Source organism: Ailuropoda melanoleuca, chromosome 5, assembly GCF_002007445.2.
Source record: "Ailuropoda melanoleuca isolate Jingjing chromosome 5, ASM200744v2, whole genome shotgun sequence".
NCBI classification, from domain to species: Eukaryota; Metazoa; Chordata; class Mammalia; order Carnivora; family Ursidae; genus Ailuropoda; species Ailuropoda melanoleuca.
The window spans coordinates 43,367,164-43,394,016 of NC_048222.1; the positions used below are offsets into that span (position 1 = coordinate 43,367,164).

At 50.1% G+C, this 26,853-nt stretch overlaps 1 protein-coding gene across 6 annotated transcripts in view; it reads left to right on the forward strand.

Moving 5' to 3' along the window:
- The first annotated feature begins 4,948 nt into the window (after positions 1–4,948).
- The window catches only part of DAPK2 (death associated protein kinase 2), a 114,056-nt gene continuing 92,151 nt past the window's right edge, over positions 4,949–26,853 (forward strand). For 2 of the 6 annotated variants that reach the window (XR_004625581.1, XM_034660851.1), the window contains exons 1-2: positions 5,383–5,535; positions 11,356–11,453. Coding sequence is in view for 5 of the 6 variants with exons in the window: in XM_034660851.1 (XP_034516742.1) it covers positions 11,362–11,453 (92 nt within the window). In the remaining variant the exon portion in view is untranslated. Of the gene's footprint in view, positions 5,076–5,382; positions 5,536–10,375; positions 10,522–11,030; positions 11,153–11,355; positions 11,454–26,853 lie in introns of those variants that run through there. The other 4 variants (XM_019794122.2, XM_034660854.1, XM_034660852.1 and 1 more) reach the window with 4 other exon arrangements.

The window sequence follows — 26,853 nt, forward strand, 5'->3', positions numbered from 1 at the left end:
GACAATTTGGACATTTTATTAGGGTGGTATCTGCCAGATTCCCTTTTCTCTTTGCCATTAATGAGTAGTCTGTGTATTATTTTATTAAAATACTTTTATTTAAAGTAAATGAGGCTGGAATGGAGCTGAGTCTAGGATAAATGAAGGTGAAAGGAAGAAAATATTTCAGGGACAGTGACCACATGGTTGGAGAGATACGGCACAAATGACAGACCATCTTGAGAGGGGGACACATCAGTTTCGGCAGGGAAGGTGACATTCATACCAGTGCTTTCTCAAGTATTTTCTCTGGTCCTCACATCAACCCTGAGGGAAAGGTGTAATATTCCTATTTTACAGATGAGGCGACTGAAGCTCAGAGAAGGAAAAGTGACTTCCCCCAAAAGTGGCTGAACAGGAGTATAACAGGCCTACCTGACTCCTCAGCCTAGACACGTAGGTAGGTGAAATCTGTAGCCCTAAAGGTGGGTGCAGTTTGGGGGCCCTCTCTGAGAACTCCATGCGCGCGACACCAACCTCTGCCCCAAACTGAAGGTGATGGCCGATGCCTGGGTCATGATCCGACAGTGTGACTCCCGTGCTGGCTCAGGTGGGAGTCGGGGCAGTCACTGGCAGGTTGTTTCATACCCTGAGCCCTCTGTGCACACAGCTGCCCCCACCTGATGTGCTCCCCTCCCCGTCACCTCCTGCTCACCTGGTCCTCTTCTTTCAAGTTCAAATCAAGCCTCTCCTTCCCCTCCACCCCTTCATGATGCCTGCTGGAGTAGACCTGACACTTCTGGGCATTAACTGTATACTTGCCTCTAATGGCACCCAGCCCCAGGAGGTGTCCTTGAATGTTTGCAGAGTGAATGGGTGTGCATACATGCCCAGGAAATCCCCATCCTCCAGGCTTCCAGGAAAAGGCAAGGTCTTCCTTGACCAGCCCCTTTCTTGGTGGGATCAAGGCCCTGCTGAGTCCAGTTAGGCTAGAGGTTGAAGCAGGCACCTCTGGCTGCAGGATCCAGTGAGGGAGGAAACAGGAAGGGCTTCCAGGCCGGCTCCACACCCCCTGGCCCTGCCTGGCTGGGGTGGGAGAGCAGAGGGCACAGGGCAAGGTAGGCAGGGCTGGGAAGGGCTGAGAAGTCAGGCCACTAGGCCACCTTTGGGAGGAGGAGCCTTCCTGCCTGCCTTCCACCCAGGAAGCGAGCCAGCCAGAGAGGAACCACCTGTCGCCTCTCCCGGCCTGCTCTGATAGCCTAAGAAAAGAGTCAGCACTGGGCCCATCGTCAAGAAGCCTGCATTCCAACTTCATTTGACACTTGCTAAGAACCTGCTCTGGGCCAGGCTGGGGGTGGGTGGGGTGCAAAGATGGCTAAGATCCATTTCATCCCCTAGGGATGCTCACAACAGACATTTAAGGAAAAATTAAAAGAGCTAATACTCATTGAGTACTTTGCCATGTGCCAGACACTGATCTCAGTCCTTTGCATGGATCCATAATGAATTGAATATTCACAACAACCTAGGAGACAAGTGCTGTTCTTGACAAGTGCTCCACTTGACCACTGGGGATAGTGAGGCACAGAGAGATCAAGAAGTTTGCCCTAGATCACACAGTGAGTAAACTGCCTGCAGGCATCCGGCATCATTTGTCCTCACACTATGCACCCTCTAGGCCGACCCCAGGGCCAGCTGCCCCAGCCAACATATGCAGCATCTTAATCCCTGCCCTGTCTCCTCGTCCGCAGGTTCTTAGACTCTGTACTCTTGCCGGGCACCAAAGCGTGCTTTAGGATATCACCACTTTCATTCCCCTTCACAGCCTGCCATGCTTACCGCTTTCCCTGTGGGCTTGTTCCCTGTGGAAGCTTCAAGCTCCTGTGACTCACCCATCTCACAGTCCCTTGGAGTGTCTTGCACAAAGCAGGTGCTCAGATGTGTTTGCAGTTTGGTGGGTTGATGGAGGGTGCTTTCATTTCCCCAGATCTCTGTGGCATGAGCAAAGTGGTTCTCAACCTGTACACTGATATCACTTGGGAGTTTTAACCACTACTGATGCCCAAACGTTACTCCCAGAGGTTACGATGTCAATGGTGAGGGGTGCAGTCTGGGCATGGGGATTATTAAGCACTCTCAGGCAATTCTGATGTGTAGCCAGGGCTGAGAACCCCTGTATTAACACCATTTTAGAATACTTGGAAGTTTCTATCGAGGGCAGACAGTGTGCAGAAGGGGCAGGGGAGCAGAAAGAACCTGGACTTTGGAGATGTTCAGGCCAGATTCACAGCAGAGCTCAGCCACTTACAAGTTGGGGGAGCTTGGGCAAGTCGACTTTCCAAACCTCAGCTACCTCATCTGTAAAAAGGGATCATTGCATCCACCTTGAAGTAAAGTTCCTGGGGCTAAGAAGGCACATGCTGGAAGAAATGCTATATATGGCGGCTATTGAAATGACTTATACGTCTCTCCATTCAACATATGATTACTAAGTTCCAGGGACTTTGGTATACTTGGGAAACCATAGAAAACAAGACAGTTTTGGTCTTGCGCCATTTACATCCTAGCAATCCAATTTAACAAACTTTATTGGGTTTGGGCTATCAGCCACTGACTGGGTACACAGATGAACGAAACACTGTCCTTGCCCTAAAGGCAAAGAGAAGTGGACACTGATGTTAACTAAAACAGGGGAAGGAGGATGTCAATTAGGTACAAACCAAGAGTGGTGGGGCCCAGGGGAGAAAGCCATCTGGAGGGGAGATCATATCCATGGAAGATATGATACCTGAGAGGGCCCTTGAAGGATGGATATGATTTTGTAGGATGGGACTCGGGGGGGGGGTGTGGAGTGGCTTACACAAAAACGTGGAGGCAGGAACAGCCAATAATCCAACCGGCAAAAGAGCTGGCTGTGCAGACACAAGAGGGAAGAGGATGTATGTGTAGGCCTGGGAAGTGCATGTTGGAGCCCTAATTTCCAGAGTGAGGCATTTGTTCTATTTTACCAGGCGTGGGAAGCATGTAGGAGCTGGAGCAGAACTGCTTGATTCTTAGTTCTTAATACCCGGTCCTTCCTCTGGTTTCATTCTGGAATAGATGCACTTGTTACCACTAACCTCGGGGCCTTTCCTTCTCTGCCCACTTGGTCCCATGTGCAGTGCTCAGTGTCTTGTGGCTGCTCTCAGGTGAGGGTCTGATAGCCTCACTCAACCTTAAGCAAAAAATGAATTTCCAGATGGTACCTCCCTAGGCAATTGCATTTGGCAAGTACAGTGGAAGGAGTACCAAACAGAATCTGGCAGAGGCTGGGTTCTAATCCTAGCTCTGACTCTCACCAGCTGTGTGACCTTGGGCAAGTCACTTTTTCTTTTCAGAGCCTCTGTCTCCTCATCTGAAAAATGACAGCCTGGCTGGGATGATTGACAATGACCCTTCCCGTCGTGATGTTCTTTGACTAATTTGCCAAGTATCAAACCTAAGAATATCTGTTTTGCTTCACGCAAGGGGATGCTGTTTTTGCAAATTAGGTGTTAAGCATGAGGCTCACAGAGGAAGGGATGGAGAGGCGACATGTAGGCGTTCTGTTAGTGTTGGCTGAGTCCAGCATGGATTCATCATAGCCCAGGCTATGACGTGAATGAAGAAGCCTCCAGAATATTCTACCTCCCCAACCATGCAAATCATTCCCAACCACTCAGGTCTTCCCAGTTGAAGTCCTGGACATTGTGGAGCAGACATAAGCCATCCTGTGCACTGTGTGAATTCCTGACCCTCAGAATTTGCGAGCCTGACAAGATCGCTGTTTCAAGCCACCAAGGCTGAGGGGGCTTGTTGCATAGCAATAGATAACTGGAAATGGGTGTGTGTGTGTTTTGAGGGTAGACTGAGGATAAAGGGTCTCCCTGCACTGGTGAAACCTCAGTGGGTGTCCTCCTCTGTCACTGACTTTGGAAGCCACCTCTGGTCTTGGGTATTACTCTAAGAGGCATGGTGCTCTTGGGATAGGAGGCTCAGAGCCTGCACTGTCCTGGGATGTAATAAAGTTTATAAACAAGGAAGCTCTTTGATATTTCTCCTGCCTGTCCAGGCACTGGTCGGCTGGGGGGAAGGGCTCATCTGTACTTGTCAATACCCCAGTCTGTGTGGGGGAGGTTACTCACGCTGGTGGAAGTCTTCTAGGTACATCTTACACTTTTTAAAAAGATATTTTATTTATTTATTTACTTACTTATTTTCTTAAATATTTTATTTATTTATTTGTCAGAGAAAGAGAGACAGCGTGCAAGCAGGGGGAGCAGCAGGTAGAGGGAGAATCATGTTCCCCAGTAAGAAAGGAGTCCAATGTGGGACTTGACCCCAGGACCCTGGGATCATGACCTGAGCTGAAGGCAGACACTTCACCAACTGAGCCACCCAGGTGCCCCTTACACATACTTCCATTTCAGTCCCATAATAGTTCCATTAGAAACTATAAGAAGGGGTGTTTGCCCCACTTTACTGATAAAGGAAAAGCTCAGGTGCCATGCCTGAGACTATACATGGGTAATGGCAGAGCAGGGCTTTGAATCAAAGAGCAGAACTCAGAATCTAACACCTTTTCCTCTAGGACCTCTTGAGGAGCCCTGTGGGTGACTTAGGGATGGAAAACTCTGGGAAGGGGCCTCCATTTCCTTTCGCTAAACTGTCTCTTGTCTTCAAGTAAGTTCTGTCTTGGCTGTGATTCTGTTTCCGCTTCCTTCTTCCCATCACCCTCTCCACTCTCGTTCTCGTTTTTTTTCCTCCTGGGATTTTTGGCAGAAGGAAGAGAGGAGGAATCCACTGCCAAATCCTTTATTAAGGAAGACTCGATGGTGATGTGGGGCTTCACTCACCAACCACGCAGAGGCTGGGGGGAGGGGGCATAAAGGGCAGATGAGGTTAGGCCACTCCCAAGCTGGGGGTTGGTGGTGACGAGGGGAGTGTCCTTCTCCACCTCAGCCCCCACCCAGCTGTGAAACTTGGGTGGTGAGGTTCCCAGAAGAAGCCATCAGGGAGCATCCTGGCTGGGAGGGAGGAAACGGCCTATTCCCTCCTGCGACTTCCTCTCTCACGGCGTATGTGTTGGGGGGGGCGAGGGACGGGGGGACAAGGAAATACCATTTTCTGAGCGACTGTGCCAGGCTATATCAGATTATCATCGGCTCATTTAAATCAATTTCCAGATGGGGCTTGGAGAGGTCAGTTGACTTGCCCAAGGCCACACTGCCCGTGAGCGGCAGAACCGCTAAGGACGCCCCGGAGGGTCTCTCCCCTGGCTCTCGCCAAGACTCCTGGAGGTGTGTCGGGACCTAGCAGGAGGCTCTCGGCCCTCACCTCGCAGCTGTCCGGAGGGGGCTCCCAGCAGGGGGCGCCCAGAACCCCCGTCCTGGGACGCGGGGCGCGCCTCCAGCCGGCGCCTGGGACGGGACCGGCCGCTCCGCCCCCTCGGCTCCTCCGCGGCTCCGCGGGGCGGGCAGCTGGCCGGGAGCAGAGCAGAGCCGCGCCGCGCACCCCGACGCGCCCGCCGTGCCCGCCGTGAGTAGTGCCCGTGTGCGGGCTCGACGGGCGGGACAGGGCGCACGGGCCTGGGGCTGGCGGGGACACATTGCTCCGGGGCGCTCTCTCGGCTTCCCCGAGCCCGCCGCCCCGGTCCCTGACGCCGTCCCCCCGCCCCGGGGTTTGGGCGGCCTTGCCCTCGGGCGCTGGGGCAGGCCCTGGACCTGTCCGCTGCGCCCCGCGGCGCGCTCCGAAGCCTGGCACTTTGACCCGAGGGACGGGGTGGGGGCGACTCGCCGAGGCTTGGCACGGGGCGGGGGGAGGAGACTTTCATCAACTTAAGGCCCCATGATGGGGAGTGCACTACAGATTTCCGGGAGGCCAGGTGCTGTCTTCTCAGCATCAGCCACCTCGCACATCTCCTCACCCCATTTGCGGAAGGACGTGATTCCAGAAGGCTCCTCCACGCACAGTCAGCTTGCTTGTGGCAGAAGGAAGCTGTGGTCCCCGTCGTCAGGGGCCAGGGCTAGGGTGGGAATGGGGGTAGCCAGCAGATCTGCAGCAGGCTGGGGTAAAAGGGCATAGGAGGCCGTTGTCGGCAGCTGACCCTGACTCTGGGGCCAGGCACTGTGGATGGCTCAAGGCATGTGTGGTTCGGGTAGTGCTCACCGTAACTTTGCGACGTGGAAGTTAGTATTCTCACTTGAGGAAGGAGAAAATGAGTCCCAGAAAGGTGAGCATTGAGGCCATGCAGGTAGTGATAGGTTAGGGGTGCAGCCTGGGAGAGAGGGAGCCCTAGCTGGTTGGCTCAGAAGCAGGTGGGAAGTTCGTCCCCGTGGGCTGGTGAAGAGAACACAGCGCCTGAGACCTAGTACTCTTGAATCCAGTGGAGGGCAGCTGGGGGCTGCTGCTGTGGTTTCTGGCTCTGTGCTTCCCAGCTGCCTCCATGTAAGGCATTTCTGGGAGAGTCTTGGTGTCTAAGGGGAGCTGGTACCTTGGCCTCTTCACAAATACCTTCATAGTCCTGTTTTTCTCCTAGGATGAGTTTTTAACACGTAAAGTGGCCCCACTGATAATTCAGCTGCTTTGGGAGAGGCTTGGGCAGGGGGCACAGGAGGTGTGTGGAGGGGGATGGGTGTGTGCTTGTCTGGAGCAAGTGTCCAGCTGGCAGGAATGAGACCTGAACTGATCCTGACCACCCCCTAAGGTTTCCCTCCTTATGAGATGTGAGCGTGAACAAGCAGACTGTCTAGCAGAGCTGGACCTTCACTAGAAAAATGGGGTTTTCTCATGTCAACTTAGGCAAATGGCTGAGCCCGAGCTTCCTCATCAGAGATTGGGGTTGGTCAAAGGCTTGACTGCATGGAGCGGCTCTGTAATGCTGGAGCCCCCTTGCCTTCCTGGGCAGTCTCCTCAGAGCCTGAGTGTGATGATTCCTAATGTGGGGGGAGGTTTAAGAGGACAGTCATGCCTGCCCCCTTGCAGTGGTCCCATTTCACTGACTGGCGCTGGGTGCGGTGGGGTGAGGCTCTCTGAATGTCCAGCAGAGTGAGCTGGGGTCAGTGAGTGAGAGGATTTGGTAGGGTTGAGAGTTCCCTGTGGGGTGATCCTTTAGTCCTGGAGGCATCTTCCCAAATTGTCCCTCTGGAGGCCACTGGCTTCCCCAACCCTGGTGCTACATTGGAGTGTTGAGGGTGCTGTCATCAGAGCCCAGACACAAAAACAGCTGGTGTGGGCTAGCTGTGTGACTTTAAGTAAGTCCCAGCCCCTGTCTGGACCTCAGTTTCCTTCTTTTGTCAAGCAGGTGGGTTAGACCAGACAGCAGTGGTTTTCAAACTCCTCCCACCCCCAGTGAATTCTTACACAGAACCCCAACTTATAGTATAGATAAAGGGGAAATGCTCTGGCTCCCCTTCCTCATGCTGGTGGCTCTTGAAGCAGAGTCTAAAAATCCCCGGATGATCTCTGAGGTTCCTTTTTGTGAGGTCCTGGGAAATCGGTGTTAAACATCAGAAGTGTTGTGTGCTATGAGGGTGGAAGACGGGAGTGCGAGTCCTAGTGATTCCATTAAGAGAAAAGTAGGCTTCGTCCTCGGAAGGTCTGGAGCAGACATGTGCCTCTGATCAAAAGTTGTAGCTGTGTCCCTCCCCTCTGCCATGCGGTTTCATCTGTTCAGGGCCAGAAAGGTACCTGCCCTGGGCCTTCTCTGGGTCCTAACTGGTGACTATAATTCCACCTCAGAACTTCTCCCCTTTAGTTTTATGTCTCTCTGTTGATAAAATTGATAAAATGCAAATTCCTCTTGGGGAAAGATATTAGGAAAAGGCTTTAAGTTGTTACTTGTTGGTTTTAATCTGATGAGGCCGCTGAGCAGCGGCCTTGAGAAGGGAGGCTGGGCCACCACATTTAAATCAACAAACATTTAGGCAGTGCCTGTTGTATACCAGCTGTGACAAGGGGACAGAGGTGAGAATGTGACAACCACTGCCCTCATGGGGCTGCAAGACAGGAGGCAGGAGGGAAGGAATTCCCATTTGTTGGAACCATCCAGATACTACGTAGGTCATTTTATGTATGTTTATCTCATTTGTCATAATATAGATCTTAGTCTCATTTTTTATTATGTAAAATTTTGATTGCATACAGAATATCCATGTAACCACTACCCAGAGCAAGAAACAGCATTGTCAGCACCCAGAAACTCCCCCTGTGTCCCAGACATAACCCCCCACCCAGGGGTACCCACTATTCTTTTAGCACCATAGATGAGTTTTGCCTAAGTGGAATCACACACTACGTGGTCTTTTGTGTCTGGCTTACATTCAACATTATGCTTGTGAGTTTTATCCATGTGGTTGCACGGAGCAGTTTATTCTTATTGTTGTATAATGATTTCATTGTATGGGCCTAACTCGATTTACTTATCTATTCTTCTATTGATGGCCCTTTGGTTGTTTCCTATTTGTAGTTATTACTATTAGGGCTGCTGTGAACGTTCTAACGTGGGCCATTTGGGAAAACATCTACATGTGTTTCTCTTGGGTATGTCCATAGAAACTGCCCAACAGATTTCCAGAGTGCTTGTCCCAGAGTATGCTTCTCCTGGCAGTGTGTGAGGGTTCTGACTGCTCCACATTGTCACCAACAGGGACCAACAGGCCTTGTCCAGACTCATTTTCCGTGTAAGTCATTTGAAGCTCAGAGAAGTTGTCCTGCGCTCGGTGTGTGCAGAGGGGCTAGAGCTGACATTCCAGCTCAGTCCTGTGTGACTGTAGAGTCGGCTTTCTCTTTCTGGGTTAGACATAGACAGTTAGGAGCCAAAATATGAAAGCTCAAACCCTACAAATGTATGAAGAGACCTCTCTGGGAATTTAAAGGGGGAGGGGGATCTTAATCTATTTTGATGAGAAATAGAGTCATGGAGCCTCACAGAGTTGGTAGCATTTGAGCCAGGTCTTAGGGGAAGGGAGCGGTTTTGCTAGGAGGGCTCTCCCAGCGGGCCTTCCATGGAAAGGGCCCAGCTTGAGCTGAGGCATGGCAGGAGTGAAAGTTTTGGGGAAATGGGAAAGGTTTACTTTGGCTGTAATATAGGATATGTGAGGGGGAGGGGGCTAAGGCTGGAAAGTTTAGTTGGGGCCAAACTGGTGGTCCTAGTTTGTCCTTAGGGAGCTCCCTTGCCCCCCAGACCCTGGCTACCTCTGGAGCCCAAGGCAGGGGCTCATCATTTTGCTGGGGGACTGGGGCTGTTTCGAATCCAGCTCAGCTCCTGATAGCAAACGGAAGATCTTAGCTGTTCTAGGGAATAGTCTCAGGGTATCTGTCAATAGAATTTTTTGGAGTTTTCTGCTTCCCTCTAGGTGTGTGAAATGAGTAACTCCACCCCTCAGGACCTACTTGACCCCAAAGAATATGGTTGACAGCGGTCCTCTGTCACCCTCTGCGCTAGTCTCAGGAAATTTGCCAGAATGGGGGCGGGGGGGGTGAGTGAGGGGGATCTAGCTTCAGATTTTGGTCGAGCCAAACTTTCCAGGAGGATCCCAAAACCTTTTCCCTAGAAGGGAATTGAAATAATTGTCTCCGTTGCTGTGGAAAGCAGAAGCACAAATAGTGGCCTGGGATGTTCCAGATATTAACAGTAATAACCACCTTTCTTATTTGCCTGGGAGTTTATGCCCTTATCACAAATGGATCCCCACACGGCTGTGTGAAGCACACGATAGAGATGTTTTCAGTCCTGTTTACACATGAGGGGACGGAGGCCCAGAGGGTGCCAGGCTGTGTGGGTTAGACAGCCACTACACACCCAGGCTAGTCTAGAACTGGGACTCCTGGGAGCCTGCTCTTTTTTGTATTCCATACTTGCTGGGCTCAGGCCAAGCACAAGGTGAAGACTGAACAGGGTGGAGGGTGCTTGATGGACCATGGGCATCACAGACAGGAGTTCAGCAAGTGACCGTGAGAGTCAGGCCCGGGAGCCAGGCCAGCCCTGCCTGGGGGACTTCAGGGATGTGTGCCCCATGGAAGGGAAGGAAGCGGGAGGGATCCTGGTACTAGAGCTGTGGTTTGCAGGGAGCAGCACTGGAGGAAAGAGTGTGAAATGTATACCTTCTCTGAGAGCTGGAACAGTTTCAGCCCCTTGGCATTGGTGAGACGCACCCTTGTGTCATGGTGCCTCCACCCAGCCTGCTGAAAACAGTCTTTTGGGGCTCATGGGGCCCTGGGTGTGGTTGGTATCTGATTGGCAGGCAGAAGAAAAGTTGCCAATGCTAGCCGAAATGAGCTCTGAGAGGCCTTTGCTAACGACTCTTGAGAGACACATCCACAGGCAGCTGATTTTATCTGTGTCATTGGCACACTGTGCCCTGGGTCCCGCTCTTGGGGTGCTGTCCAGGGTGGCATGTGGCTGCCCCAGGAATAGTCGTCTCTGTGGAAATAACGACTTGCCAGCAGAAGGGACTAGAATTCTTGCGCCCTGTGTTTTCGGTATCTCCCTTGGGGCAGGGAGATCCCAGGGTAGGATGCAGGGTAAGTGCGGTGGTAAACACTCCCTTTGGCTCAGGGTTGTCCTCTGGCTCTCACTGGGGTGCTCTGGGCAGGCAGTTAGGTCCAGGAACCTGAGGCTTCTCTGACAAGAGATGAGGTCACGGAGCTAGTTGTGGGCAAAATTGGAAACAGAACCTCCAGCTCCCGACTCCTGGGGCCTGCCACCATTTGTCACGCCACTCCTGTCCCTCTTTCCCTTGGGGTGATGAGTGAGAGAGTTTACAAATCAGTCCAGACTCGCAGTTGGGTGGTACAGCCCCTCGGGGAGCTGAGGTCATGACAATCCCTTACCTTTCTACTGCATCCTGTAGTTTACAAAATAATTTCATGATCTGCAGTGGTTTGTACAGGATTAACCCCTTTAGCAGATGGGGAAGCTAAGTCTGGCAGTTTAAACGACTTACCCAGGCAGTTGGGACTCGAACCCACAACTTCTGAGTCAAAGATGAGCGCTCTCCCTCTCCCGCCTCACTTTTTCTGCCCCTTTTTCTCAGCAGCCGACCTGAATTTCAGGAGAACAAACTGCTGAACTTGGCCATGGGGCCGTTTCTCTGAACGTGTTCAGAGCAGATCTGAAGAAGTGAGGAGGGCTCCTTTTCTGTCTCCCTAACAGGTTCGAATTGACATAAATCAAATAACCATACATTGTCAGTCACTGGTGAGAACAGGCTTGGGCAGGATAGTTCTGGAGGAGCTAGGGCTGTTGATTGTTGTTAAATTATGAGCTCCGTGCAGCTCATTACTTTTAGGCCCAGACTCAGGCTTGCGCCAATGTTCCTGGCTGAAGTTCTGACCTCAGGGTTCCTCTGGTTTCAGGGCTGTATGCTCCAGGCCTCAATGAGGAGCCCAAACATGGAGACGTTCAAGCAGCAGAAGGTGGAGGACTTCTACGACATCGGAGAGGAGCTGGGCAGGTAAGAGGCTGGGAGAGGTGGAGGGGGCACCTCTCCTGGGGCACTTTTCGCTTGATCGTGTAGGCACGGGATTGTCACGGGACTCCTGGGAATACAATCCTGAGGAATTCATCTTCAGTGTGCGGCTCTGCAAATAGTTGTCTCTGTGGAAATAACAACTTGCCAGCAGAAGGGAGTAGAATTCTTGCGCCCTGTGTTTTCAGTATCGCTTGGCTGACAGTAATGGCGAGTCTAAAGGATTCTCGTGTCATCTGTTACTCTGCTCACAAAGCCCTCCCCAGACTCTGGACTGAGACCTGTCCTGTTGGTTTTCTTCTCTGAGTCCCACTTGGGATTCTCCATGGCTCTTGGGATTTTGTTTCATAAGCTCAGCGCCTGAATGGGAGGTGAAGTAACCCTCCTGAAAATGGATTCGTGTTGAGTAACAGGCCTCACGAGCCTCGTCGTGAAGGTTCCTAGGATCTGAGTTACTGGGTGCGTTTTCAGCTGGGCTAACTCCAGAACGCAGCTGGGGATAAATTCTGAGATCTGAAAGTAGTTACTGTGTGGAAAGAAAGGAAGATTTTCCAAAGCTCCCTTCTTGCGTTCCATTTCTCGAATCTGCTCGTATTTATTTAGCTGGTTTTTCAGTGATTACAGAACACCAGCACTAGGGTTTGATTCTCACTGCAGTGCCTGAGATGGGAATTCCTTTCACTCTCATTTTTCATGTGAGGAAACTGGTCCCAAGAGTTTAAGCAAGTTGCCCGAAGTTGCTCAGCCAGCGAGTGACGTGGCCAAGGTCTGGCCTGTCCAGTTTGTACCTGCACCCTGTCATGCCTTTTCCAATAAGTACAGTGCTTGCATACTCACGTGAGCTTGGCTGTACACCCAGCCTCACCCCTTTACGCCCCTAGCAGAGTGAAAACTTGGGGGTTTAAGGCCTTCACTGTATCCATGATGCAAAACAGAAGGCCTTTCCCCTTTATAGAGCTCTTGGGTTCAGACCTAATTCTCTTACTTTTATTTATTTATTTTATTTTTAATTTTATTATTTTTAAAGATTTATTTATTTGAGAGAGAGAGAGAGAATGTGAGCAGGGGGAGGGGCCGAGGAAAAGAGAGAATCCTCAGGCAGACTCCCCCCGGGTGTGGAGACCGATGTGAGGCTTGATCCCAGGACCCTGAGATCATGACCTGAGCTGAAATCCAGAGTTGGATGCTCCGCCGACGGGGCCAGCCAGGTGCCCCATCGCTTACTTTTATTTTTAAAGACAAAATAGAGAGAGCTTCAAAGCCAGAGGAGACTTACTTCAAGAAGAAGGTGCATTACTTCAAGTCCAGGGAGTGCTTGTCCTGGCTGACTTGCTGGCTGGGTGGGGGAGCCAAGGACTGCAGAGACCCAGGAGGGGCACGAGTCCTCAGCCTTCTGTCTGAGCTGATGGCCACTGGCAGTCCAGGGTGTGGAGAAGGTATGGGAAGAGGACAGAGGGCCAGAGGCTGGAAGGTGGTCAGCGGGAGGCTGCCTCTGAATGGGAAGCCAGGTGCTTCTCCTGATGTGCTGATACCAGGGGGAAAGTGGCAAGCTCAGTAGCAGACCCTGGAAAGCCCTGCCAATGGCATTTGATTCGGTAGCCTTGGCCACATTCTACATGGAGGGGTCTGTGCTAAGTGCTCTGGGCACAAAGTTGAATAAGACACGGACAGTTTCTGCCCTCCTGGAGCTCCAGCCTGGCAATGGGGGCCGCCATGCACATGCCAAGGGCAGAGTTGGAAGGGACCTTGTTAGGGTCGGGGGCTCTAAAGAAGGAAGTTGAGGCTGTTTTGTGGGGAATTCACCTATTATTCCTTCTTAGTCCTGTCTCTCCCCACCTTTGTGTATCCGGGCTATTAGAGCTGGAAGAGGCCTCTTGTTCTCTGGTCCTTCAGCGCAGCAGGGTGGGAGGGCCTGTACCTCACAGACCAGGAGCTTTGGATCACCCCCCCCCCACAGCTCTAAAGCACTAACTGGACGTAGCGTGCGTAAGAGGCTGCAGAGCCCTGAGGCTTTTGGAATGGCTTGACATCCTAGGATTTGTGGTCTAGAGGCCAGATGAGCTAGGAGGCCTTTAGAGATCCTTTCTTCCAGGCTCTTCATCTGAAAACGGAGGAGACCAAGCTCAGGGAGTGTGGGTGTCTTGCTGGGGGCCATGCATAGGCTGGAGCTAGAGTCGTCTACAGATGAGCTCTCTGATTCAGAAGCGACAGTCCTATTTTCCTCCCCTCCCCTCCTTTTCTTCCCTTAACGTGCATTGAGGAGCTACTGGGTGCCAGCCCCTGTCCAGGGTGGTGGTAAACAAGCCGACACATTCCCATCCTTTTGCAGCTTATGATCCACTGGTGGAGAAAGGCACTAAACCCGTGAACAGGGGACTCGAAAGGACAACTCTTTATAACCTGTGTTAAGGGCTGTGCAAGGAGAGAGCAGGAGGCACTGAGAGAGCGTGGGGCACATGGTTGAGACCAGGTGGCCAGGGAGTGCTGCTCGGAGGAAGTGACTGTTCATTTAAGAGCTGAGGGGTAAATGTGCTGGTGAAGGCAAGACCAGGGACACAGGCCCAGAGGTGGGGTAGAGCTTGCAGAAATGGGAGCTGTGGGTAAGCCGCACTAGATGACGTTGGAGACATGGGTGGGGGCCGGAACCAGCCAGTGAGCTCCCTGTCAACACAGAGTGGTGGCCAGATTTGGCCTCAGGTGTCAACATAGGTTGGAATTTGTGTCCCCTTCCTAGCTGTGCAACCTTAGGACAACTTACTCAACCTCTCTGGGCCTCTGTTCTCTTACCCATAAGATAGGAATAATCACAGTATGTAGTCCATGGTTGCCGGGATTAAGTGAGATGCTGAGTCTATGGTGCCCATCACAGAGCCAGGCACGGGGTGAGTGTTCAATGAACGAGAGCTTCTGGCCTTTGAAGGAAGTCTGGGGCACCAAGGCCCTGCCTCCCACCTCTGGAGCCCCCTAGGAGGGACTCTGCCAGGCTCAAATGAGTCCACACTGTATAAGTCCAGTTGTGTAAAGTTCAAAACAGGCAAAATCAATCAGGGGTGCTAAAAGCCGGAACAGCGGTTATTCTTCAAGAACTAGTCACTGGAAGGGGGCATGCGGGAGGTTCTCGGGGTGGGGGGTGTGGTTCTGATTCTTGGTCTGGGTGCTTGTTTCACTGATGCATTCTTTTCATGGAAATATATCAAGCCATACATGTTTAGGTCCATCTTCCTGCAGGCGTGTTTTACCTGAACTAAAACCACCCATTAACAAATAAGGCATCCTTCACCCTCCTCCTGGTCCTGTTCTGGTCCCCGAAGCACGTGTTTTTGATTCCTTTGGAGGCCTTGGGTGTCTTTATCCTACAAGTAAGAGGACATCCATGAAAAAAGCTGAGAATCCGCCTTTGGATCAGGATGGCGAGCGCTGGCTGGAGGGTCCTGGGCTGTGATCCCGCTTGACCCTGTTGTGCATCTTGCCTGACTTCTGGCTCCCAGCACTGAGTGCGGACACTTGGCTGTGCTCCCATTTTGGCACCAGCCTGCTGGGGATGCTGGAGATCGCGTGCTGTTTCTGGAAATGCTTGGAGAAATGCTGGCCTGCAGATTCGGGCTTTTCCCAGCCTTGGTAGCCGGGGTTAGGTGGAGTGGGGGAATATGAGAGCAGGACTTTTAAAGAAAAACCCACCCAACTCCTCCTTTTTAGTCAAGGCCAGGACCAGAGAGGGGAAGTGACTGGTCTGAGGTCCCTCGGGGGTGGGGACATGTGGTCTGACTCTTAGCCTGAGACTCTGGCTACCACGCCCTAAGAACTCACAAAGCACAAACTCAGTTTTGCTCTCATTTGAATGTTTCTGGTGAATGGGGAGAATATGTGGCAGGGTGGTCTTGTCTGTTTGACCTTGAGAGTAGGGTAGCTCTGTCAGAATCAGGAGGGTGAGCATTTGGAAGGAGCGATGTTCCTCAGAGGGAGGGCGCTGGTGGATAGGCCCTCTCTCTGGGGATGTATGCCCAAGAAGACAAGGTAATTTAATGTATATGATGGTCTGTGCTTTAATGATCGGTGCTTTCTTCTTTCCTGTACTTATATTATTTTCCTTTACTTAGATTGTTCCATTAACATGAAATCATAAAATGTTATACTGAATTGGATCTCAACAAGAGGTTAGTCCCAATCTCCATTTTTTTTTTAAAGATTTTATTTATTTATTCGACAGAGATAGAGACAGCCAGCGAGAGAGGGAACACAAGCAGGGGGAGTGGGAGAGGAAGAAGCAGGCTCATAACGGAGGAGCCTGATGTGGGGCTCGATCCCATACCGCCGGGATCACGCCCTGAGCCGAAGGCAGACACTTAACCGCTGTGCCACCCAGGCGCCCCCCCAATCTCCATTTTATAGACAAGGAAAGTGAGGCTGAGAGAGGGGAGGTGATTTTGTCCAAGGTCACAGAGTACGCAGTGTGGAAGGTGGAGCTCAAAGAAGCTTTTCAACTACACTGTGCTGGTTTAAACAAAGAGACAAATATTTATATGTTCATTCGGCTTTTATCCACAGCCCCAGCTCTAGTCAGGAGCCTACCTCACCATGACTCCACACGTGCTCTCGCCCCCTCCCCTCTTCCCTGGCGAAGACACCAGCCACAAGCCCTGTTACTTACGGGAGGCTCATGTGTGCAAGGCACCCTGCTAGGCACATAACCTGCAGAATCCCCTTTCGTATGGACAGGAGCCTTGGGGCAGGGAAGGAGCCACTGTTCTTGAGCCTCGCCCTTCCTAAACAGAGCTGAGGAATTCCCTGCAACATCCATATTGATAGGGCTGCCTGCCAGACCCAAGTCACCCGATGGGGTTCTCTATGGTTAAGATCACACACTCAGTTTAGGGGGCGCCTGGGTAGCGCAGTCATTAAGCGTCTGCCTTCAGCTCAGGGCGTGATCCCAGCGTTCAGGGATCGAGTCCCACATCGGGCTCCTCCGCTGGGAGCCTGTTTCTTCCTCTCCCTCTCCCCTGCTTGTGTTCCCTCTCTCGCTGGCTGTCTTTCTGTCACATAAATAAATAAAATCTTAAAAAAAAAAAAAAAGATCACACACTCAGCTTAGACAGGTCAACCTCTTTGGGAGAGAAACAAGACCTCCAGGAATACGTAGAGCTCAGATTTACCCAGGCTGGGTTCTATAGCCCATTCTAGCCACAAAGCACTATAGAAAACTACAATAGCAGGTGTTTGGATTGACCTGTCTCAGTCCTTGGGGAAAGGGTTTCCGAGGTGAACTCTGAAGCAAAGGAGCTTTTATTATTTCTTTTTAAATTAAAAACTTTTTTTTTTAAATTATAGAAGTAATGCATGGCAAATGCCATAAAGCTCTGAAGAGTTCAAGTAAAAAATCAACTCCCTCCACCTTCCCTCCTTGTCTCATGCGCACAGCTAGACTTTGCTGACAATTTTCTTCTATCACCTTCCAGAACTTTTCTAAGTAAAGCAACTGTGTACGGGGACCCAGATGGGATCACATGACCATGACAATCTACCACTTGCTTTTTTCACTTAATGAAATGCGTTGAATATCTTTTTACAGCACTATATGGAGATCCATGAGACTTATTTTGGATGAAAGGTTTTTTTTTTAATATAAAAAACTTAAGAAGGCAAGTTAAGCCAATGAGAGATTAGTAGCCTTAACTCAGCAACTATTTTTATTTCTGAGTTCTACCTTCTCATTTTTCCAGGGCTATTTCTCACGACCACACGTCCCCTCCTCTTTCATGTCTGCTTGAGGCACATATGTTCAGAGTTAACATTCCCCCCAGTGCTGCGCTACTGGGGCAGGCTGGGGAGGCCACGGGGAGCAAGGCAGCGCTCATGGCCCTGGGACTGCCTCCATGAGACCTTCGCACATGTTTGTACCGAGCCTTCAGCTCCTTGAAGGCAGTTTCTCTTATTTTGTTTTTTGTTTGTTTGTTTAAGTGTGTATTCAAATTCCAATTAGTTAACACAGTGTAATGTTAGTTTCAGGTGTACAATATAGTGATTCAGCACCCGGGGCTTATCACGACAAACGCCCTCCTTAATCCCCCACCTGTCCCACCCCTCCCTTCACCCCCTCCCTTAGGTTCTTATTTCGAGTATCACTATAGCACTGAGTCAGAGGCCAGAGGGCCCAACAACTTCTGTGACTTCTCCTTGCTCTTTCCTTCAAGGTCTAGGTCAAATGTTGTCTCCCTGGCAAAGCCTAACCCACCCTATCGTACTCTACCCCCTTCTGTGTATTTAATTACCCCTTATTCTGGACCCACACCCCTATTAAGTGCTCAGGTCATCAGATTTCATGTTACCTGAAAGGGTTCACCTGGTCATCTCCCCACTGAAGCTTCCTCCAGGCTGGGCTCCCCTCTATCGTGTCCAGAGCCGGCCTTCTACACTTGAGAAGGGCTCCGCACCTGCAGTGAACTGCAGCACTGTTTGGGACCTGCCCTGAGTTAAATCTGAGGCAGAAAACCTCAGCCAAGCCCCCAATACCCATAGGCCTTGAACTCCATGAACACCAAGTGGAAAACAAAATGCAGTAATTACCTCCATTTCCCGGACACACAGTATTATATTTAATCCTTGTCATATCCTGTGAAGTAGTTATTACTCCCATTTTACAGATGGAGAAACTCAGTCTCCAAAATGTTAGGTACTTGGCTTAAGAAATTCAGATCTGCCTTATCAAGGAGAAGCCAACCAGGAAATTCTGCTTTGTGTGACACAGCAAATCTCAGAAAAAGTCAGAAATAAAAGCCAGAGACTTTTCTGGACAGAGCCCTGTCTCCTGCCGTGGGGTGGGATTTTTGTGACTCTCTGATCACATACACACTTGTATTTCCTGTTGCTGGGAAGGTGAATGTGGCTGACATGTATTAAGAATTTTCTGCACTCGTGTCAGTGTCTGTGCCAGGTACTTCCCATCCTTCCAGAACAATATTGAGCTGGGTCACATTCCCACTTCACAGATGAAGAAACTGAGGCTCAGAGAAGTTTTACAGTGGACTCTTTCCCTCATGCCAAAAGGCTTCTTTGCCGTGAACACCAAACTTGTCTTCTTCAGGCCCAGGAAGCTTTCAGCTCGGTGTTAGTGGCAAGGTAGCCGTTTGGGCCATAGCTGTGGCTGGAGCAAGCCAGTGGTTTCTGAGAGATGAGTGGGGAATGTGGATGCGCACGTTCATGTCTACACGCTAGGTCGTTATCACAGTCCAATGACACTTCCTGGACACCCACTGGTGATGGGCACCGTGATGGATACAGGACACCTGGGGCTTAGGCCTTGCCCCAGAAGAGCTTAGGCCCAGTCGTGGCACAGGGGTACCGTCCTTAGATGAAATGAGATGGAAGGCCACGAGCTAATGGGGGGACCCCAAAAACATGTGCCGGTTGTTCAGAGGAGGAAATCATCACCCTGTGTAGGATAGCTCCTCACAGTCTAATCCAGGAGATGGCGGGTAACCACCCAAGGTTAGGGCTCTGAGGATGAGTGGGCCTGGGCTTGGGCAAGAGGACGCATGGTGGGGGTTGAAGGGTGGGGCTGCCGGGAGGACAGGCGACTGCAGAGGGCCCTGGATGACAGAGGCCATGGAAGAAGGAGGGAGGTGCTTTCATCACTCATTGTTAGGAAAACAAAGCACAAAGCCACTCAAACAAAGTGGCTGCATTGCCCACGCTTCCGTCAGAAGCTGGCACACGGGGCAAATCGTTTCGCTTGCCCTGAGGGGTAGGTCTCATTGAGGTCAGTTTGCATGAGGAAAACTGTAAGAGCTGGGGGGAGGTACTTGTGTGGGGTGTCACTGAAACCATCGTATATCGACAGTGTACACTGTCTTTTCTGCTTCATCGCCGGTATGGGTATTTTTGTTGTGTTGTTTTTGACTCGGCATTGTTTTATTTACACTGTTCCATGTATCCTGAGTCCATATAACGTAAACATTTTTTTGTTTCAAAATAACTTCAAATTTAATAAAAAAGTTTTCAGAATAACAGAACTCCCATATATCCTTTATTCAGATGCACCAATTTTTAACATTTTGTCACCTCCTCCCTCCTTCCCTCCCCCCCCTCCTCCTCCCTCTGCTCCTCTCCCTTCTTTCTCCTTCCTTTCTTTTTGTCTGTCTATCTGACCGTCTGTTATGCTTCTGAACCATTTGAAAGTAGGTTGCAGACCTTCTGCCTCTTTATCCCTTACTACTCAATTATGCATCTCCTAAGGGCTTGACTATTCTCATCCATATCTACAGAACAGTTTTATTTTTTTTTTAAGATTTTTATTTATTTATTTGACAGGGAGAGAGACAGCCAGCGAGAGAGGGAACACAAGCAGGGGGAGTGGGAGAGGAAGAAGCAGGCTCCTAGCGGAGGAGCCCGATGTGGGGCTCGATCCCATAATGCCGGGATCATGCCCTGAGCCAAAGGCAGACGCTTAAAGACTGAGCCACCCAGGCGCCCCTACAGAACAGTTTTCAACTTCAGGACACTTAACTCTGATACAATATTTTCATCTCCGCTATCACCCTCATTCCAATTTTGTCAGTTATTCCACTAGTGTTCTTTATGGCTGTTTTCTCCCTGCAGAACAAGGTGCAGTGCAGACCATAGACTGCATTTCGTTGTCATATCTCTCTGGTCTCCTTTCATCTGGAACGGTGCCTCAGCTTTTCTTGGATATTTTCGAAGAATGCTAGCCTTAAAAAAAATATAGACACAGTGCAGTCCATATACATTTGTTAACTTCATAGCATTCTGCCACACAGACATTGCCAGTGTACTTAAAGTCCCCCTGTTGTTTCTCACTACTAAAAATAAATGTTCCTGTGGACATATTTGTTTAATTTCCTCTCTGCATTATTTCTGCTGGGTGTGTTCCCAGAGGTGGAATACAGGGTCGAAGGTTAGGACTGATTTGTGTAATGGTTGAAACTAGATACTGAATCAGTTTACCAGGTCACCAGGAGGGGCTTATTTCCGTGTGGCTTTGTCAATACGCGTTCATTGTTTTTGTTTGTTTTTGGTACTTGAAGAGTTTTGTAAAGAGACATTTGTGTTTTCACGGTGGGGAAATTTAAAGTGGTTGAGATCTTCCGTGCTTCTCCCTTAGTTCCAAGCTTTATTTCTCTCTGTGACTCTGCCCTCCTTCGCGGTGTTTACACTTCATTACATTTTCAGTCATTGGATAATTTGAAGTTTTGAGAACAGCACAAGGCAGGTAAGGCAAATATAATCATTCCCATTTTATAAGTGAATGCAAATGAGGCTTGGGAAACGTACCTGACCCAGCCCAGCGGGGACCTGAGGCAGAGAGCTCATCCCTGTGGCCTGATGGTGTGGCCTTCCTTCCCTCAGAGTCAGAAGGGACACAAGGTCTTTAGGAGACCACAGAAGTCCAGCAGAAGGTTCCACGTCTTTGTACGTACTTTTAGAAGCTGGCTGGAAGGGGTCTCTAAGAAAACTTTCTGAGAGCTCTGGGAGGAGTTGCCTGGGGAGGGGGCTGGTTTTGAGGGCAGAGGAGAGGAGAGTGTGGTTCCCCTGTACTTCTTGCTGAGGAAACCCACGTGTGGGGGAAGAGCTGAGGCTAGTGGTAGGAGTTTGGGCCTGAGGTACCCAACACCTTAGGCGCAGTAAAGCAGCCCAGGCTCCGACAGGGCAGGTGGGAGGTTGTGGGAGACCCCGAAACTTCCAGGTCTTCCCACAGAGGTAGCTGTGGCCTTCAGTGTCTCTCTGGGAGATTGACCCAGTCTCCCAAGCAGCCTTCACCAGGCTTTGGAGCCCAGAAAATTTAATCTGCAAGGGCTCCTACACTGTCTAGTCTAGGAGACGGAAAACTATAGCCCTCTGGCCGCATCAGGTCCGCCACCTGTTTCAGTGGCCCTGGAGACGTGAACGGGTGTTGCAGATAAACAGTCCCAACAGATTTGATGAGAGGGAACACTGACTTTGGACCCCAGGTGGGCAAAATGTTATCCCTCCCCCCACCAAAATGTTCCATTCTTCTCCTTGGAAGATCTGTATTACAAAAAATGATCAAAACAAAATAAAGCTCCTTATTATATTTTGAATTTCATCAACTAAAAATTTGTGGAGATTTTGTTTGCTTCCTCATTACATACATACCTTGATTTTGCTTCTTGGTCTGCAAAGCAGAAGCTATTTACTACCTGGCTCTTTGTGGAAAATGTGACTACTCCTAATTTACTTCAGTAGAATTCACAATTTAAGCAACAGAACTTGTAAAAAGCGGATTATTATGGGGTGGGGGACAGGAAATAAACCAGTCAAAGTGAAGGGGCTGTTATGGAAAAGGAGGAGGAAGGGGTGAGCGGAGGTCCACTTGCCCCCCTTCCCTGCCCTCCCTCTCAGAGCCTGTGAGGAACCTCCGAGAAGGCATTTTCAGACCCAGCATCTAACTAGATTAATCCTGTGCTCTTCAGACCATGCTGGGTGGGAAGAAGAGAAAATCCTCCGGGTAGGAGGGATTGAGTGTCTTCTCTACGTCTGGTCCTGCACTAGCCACAGGGGTTCATTACCTGGTCTAATCCTCTTGCAGCCTGTGTGGTGATAGGTCTTTCTCCCGTTTTGCAGATGAGGAAGCTGGAGTTTAGTGAGCTTGGCTGACTTGCCGTGGTAAGTGTCACAGCTAGGATTTAAACCCATGACTCTGACTCCTGGTCCAACGCTCCCTTTGAGGTACCAAGTTGCCCAGAATTTTCTTTCTGCCTGAGATCATCAGGTCCCCTCCAGAGAACAAGGAGGGAGGCTGATACAGTTGTCTCATGCTCTTGGTGGGCGACTGGAGATCTGCTGAGAGCCTCGTTGTCCTGCATCGGGTGTCTCTCCAAGGCTAGCACTGCCCCCCTACTCATCCCCTGCCTTTGGTGGTCAGCATCTAACCCTGAGGCCTCAGGACCCTAATCTTGAATCCTGAGCTGCTGGTTCCTGGCATCCTGGCCACAGGGCCTGGAGGGTGATGAAATATCCTTCCCTCCTCAGGGTGGGGTTCACTTGGCACCCTGGGGCAGGACCCACAAGCTAAAGGGGGGAGGTTAGCTACAGTGAGGTTCTGGGGGGGCAAAGCATTCCTACCAGTCTTTTGGAGGAGACCCCCATTTCTCTCCCATCTGTCCCCCTTTCCCAGCTGAGAAGACAGGGCAGAGGGGAGAAGGGCAGCTGAGGGACGTCGTCAGGAGGACAGGCTCAGGGCAGGAGACTGATGAGCCCTAGCCTGGCAGGGACTATTCCGGGTGCCAGAGCCACCAGGCCCAGGTTTGATTTTGACTCTGCTACTGTGAGCTTTTAGACCTCGGGCAGCTTCACTCTCATAGGCTCTGTTTCTTCATCCTAAGATGGTCCCCGTCTCATAGGATTGTTGAAATACCACATGTGGAATCTGAGTCCCTTCATGTTTTCCAGCCTTCTGGGGTTCCATTCTTTAATGTCCAGATAAGAATAACGAGCATTCCATTCCAGGGTAACAGGAAGTCCTCTTTCTAATCCAGCCTTTCTGGCTCTCCCTGGGGAGTACTCACATCCTCCTCCATGTCCCAGGGCCTTGGGCTTGGGGGCCCCTTCCTCCTTTGACACAAGCCTGGGCCCCCTCTGTGACCTTGTCTCACACATGGACTCGGGCCCATTTCTGAGTGCCTTCCCTCACCACCAAGACTGGTTGCAGGGTACGCTGAGTTCCTCATAAGGCTTGGGGGTAATGAGAGGAATTTCTGCACAGAGATGACTTAAAGCATGGTAGCAGACCCCTCTGGTCCTTGACTCCTGACCTCTGCCATGATGCTGAGCCTTCCAGGACCCCACCCCAGGCCCCCAATCTGCTACCATCCTTCATACTTCTTACCCAAGGGAGACCCTTTTACTTTCAGCTATAGTGTGTTTAGCTCCTTGTGGCAACCTGTCCTTGAGTGGACCCTGGCTTTTTTTAAATCCTGAATCAAAGGCCTTAAAGTTTTTCCCAAACAAGAGCCACCTCTGACCTGTACCCACCTTGCCCCGTGATGGAGTCTTCTGTGTCCCTTAGTAAACGATAACAGCTCTGAGTAACTTTCAAAATACCACTTTCCCCATTCCTGCCATAGATGTAAGGGCGTAGCCTGGCATTTGGGAAGGGCCAGCAAATGGTCACAGATATGGACATCATTTCGCTAAAAGCCTGGCAGTCTGTTGTTTTGAAGGGCTCATGGGGAGGAGCTGGGTTGGGCAGCTTCTCTGTTACCTCAGTTGATCATGAGACTCCTGATGGAGCAAGTCTCTGTATTATTCTCTCCTGGCTATATTAATCTTACCTCTTTGTGTTTGCTCACACTAGACCCTTACTGAGATGCCACCCTCTCCACCTCCACCGCCCTCCCCTCCCAACCCCTGCTTGTGCGTGGTGTCTACCGTACTCAGCATTCCTTTCTTGCTAGAACTACTCTCTTCCCTCTCCCCTATCCCATGCCCCTTACCACCCCTGCCCAGTAGAGTGGAGCTGGGCTGGTCCTTGTGCAGGGGTAGCCCCTGATTGACCCCAAAGTGACCCATTCATTGGCTAGCTGGTATCCTACGAGATGGCTGGGCTAAAACAGCTCTGCCCACTAGGAGCAGTGATCCTTAGCTAAAAGCCAATTAAATGTCCTCTCTCTGAGACTTGACTCAGAGCATGAGGAGGGAAGGGAGCGGCCACTGAAGAGGCACTGATTCCACAAGCTAATTCCTTTATGGCCTCTAGGTTCACTTCCCATTCCAGCCTGGATCCTTCCAGCGACTACCTTTCCCTCAAAGAGCTTGAGTAGCAGGCTTTCCCTGTGTCATCTGTCCTCACCCGTGCATGGAGCCTTGCTCCAGCCGCTTCCTCCCGGAAGCCCACCCAGATTAATGCAGGCATGTTGAGTGTAGGCTGGTGGGGAGTGTCTACATTCCCACAACACATGTGGCCACCCTTGTCATTATTTGCCCTAGAGTCTGCTTTCACTGAGTTTTGTGCTGCCCCTTGACGAAAAGCTGCCCCAAAGCAGCTCACAGTCCAGTGAGTTTTCCGATCACAGGGTCTGGAGGCCCTTCTGTTCTATTTCCTAGTGCTTCACACAGTGATGGGCACATGGTAGGTGCACCATAAGCGTTCAGATGAGTTCTGGTCTCCGTTGGCTCCTCTCTGTAGTCTCTATGCTGGCTTTGCACCGTGACCTTAGTCATGTTTCTCCTCTTCTCTGGTCCGCAGTCCCCTTTCTTCCAGTTTAGAACATGGCTACCTCCATGGCCTGGCACAGCTGGCGAAGGTTTTGGGAGGTAGGAGCTAAGTGGGGCACTGAAGGGTGGTTAGAATTCGGATAGGCTGAGTAGGAAGGGTGGGCATTCTGGATATAGATGGATATAGAGCCTCCAAAAGGGACAAGAACATGCAAGGTATGTTCGCAGGGGGTGGGTCCCCTTGAAACTAGGTGACCAATTCTGGCCAGAGAGCCATGGGCAAACCCAGGGTAGCAAACACAGGATGGGACAAAAATCTAAACTAGCCTTTAAAGATTTAACGGTATTAGTCTCGGGGTGGGTGGGGCAGGGAAGGAGGGGAAGGTAGGACTATGGGTGATTCAACAGTTTTTTTATTTATACTTTTCTGTATCTTCTAAAAAAATTTAATACATATTTCTTATGTTACAGGGAACATATTGCTTTTTAAGTATTTCATGCTCAGAGGTTTGGACTTTTTGCTGGTTTTAAGCTGGAAGAGAGTTTCATGGGACCGGATGGAGAAAGGGGTGTGGGAGTCAGGCTAAGTTCACTCTTTAGGGATCTTGTCTGTTAGGTGAAGTGACACGTACTTGCATGTATTCTAGCTCAAGGCCTAATTCCAGCTACTGCTGGCTTTAGGAAGCTCTTCTGAGTAAGAGCTTCCCAAAATAAGTCTGGAAAACCTTTGCCTAGGACTTTAAAGAACATGCCCATTAACTGAGAATAGAACTTCAACTATTAATGGCAGCAGGTGCCCATTTAGTGATGACAGTGTTGGCCTTTTCCGTTGTCTCTGTGAGATTGCCCGGTAGCTGGTATTAACTGGCACTTGGATGATTACTCTCGTAAAGCTGCACTCTGTGCCCGCAGGTAGATGGCTCTGATTTATCTGTCTTACCTTTCCGTTGCCACTGTAGTGTCCTCTTTGCAGGGAAAGTGATTCAGGACTATGTTGAAACCATGTCTTCCCTATAGTCTGTCAGACAAAGAGTCAGGAATAAGTGGCTGGCTGATTAAACTGAAGGATGTAGGGCGCCTGGCTGGCTCAGTCAGTTAAGTGTCTGCCTTTGGTTCAGGTCATGATCTCAGAGTCCTGAGATCGAGTCCCAGTTCCTTGCTCAGCAGGGAGTCTGCTTCTCCCTCTGCCTCTGCCCCTTCCCCCTTCTTGTGTGCGCTCTCTCTCTCTCTCTCTGTCTCAAATGAACAAATAAAATCTTTAAAACAAACAAAAAAATAAACTGAAGGATGTGACTGACTTAGCTCCATTGTTTTGTTTACTCTACTTGCTGAAACTTACCTCTCAATACTTCCAAAATTTTCTCTACCCTAGCTGCTATTCCCCCCTGTCAAGCATTTTATTTTTACATATTTTGTAAGTTTTAATTCCAGTTAGTTAACATACAGTGTGATATTAGTTCCAGGTGTGCAATATAGGATTCAGCACTTCCATACATCACCCAGTGCCCATTACAGCAAATGCACTCCTTCATCCCCCTCCCCTAGTTCACCCATCCCTCCACCCCCTCCCCTCTGGTAACCATCAGCGTGTTCTCTACAATTGAGGGCCTGTTTCTTGATTTGTTTGTCTCTCTCTCTTTCCCCCTTTGCTCGTTTGTTTTGTTTCTTAAATTCCACATATGAGTGAAATCATATGGTATTTGTCATTCTCTGATTGACTTATACTTCACTTAGGATAATACTCTCTAGCTTCATCCATGTCCTTGCAAATGGCAAGATTTCGTTCTTTTTTATGGCTGAGTAATATTCCCCTGTACATAGGGACCGCATCTTCTCATGTACTCCTCCGTCAACGGACACTTGGGCTGCTTCTGTATCTTGGCTAGTGTAGATACATGCACATCGGGGTGCATGTGTCCCTTTGAATTAGTGTTTTTGTATTTTTGGGGTGAATACCTGGTAGTGCAATTGCTGGATCCTAGGGTATTTCTATTTTTAACTTTTTGAGGAACCTCCATACAGTTTTCAAGAGTGACTGCCCCAGTTTGCATTCCCACCACCAGTGCACGAGTGTTCCTTCTTTTCCACATCCTTGGCAACACTTGTTGTTTCTTGTGTCTAATCTTTTTTTTTCTAATTTTTAAAAATTTTTAAAAAGATTTTTAAAAATTTATTTATTTTAGGGAAAGAGAAAGAA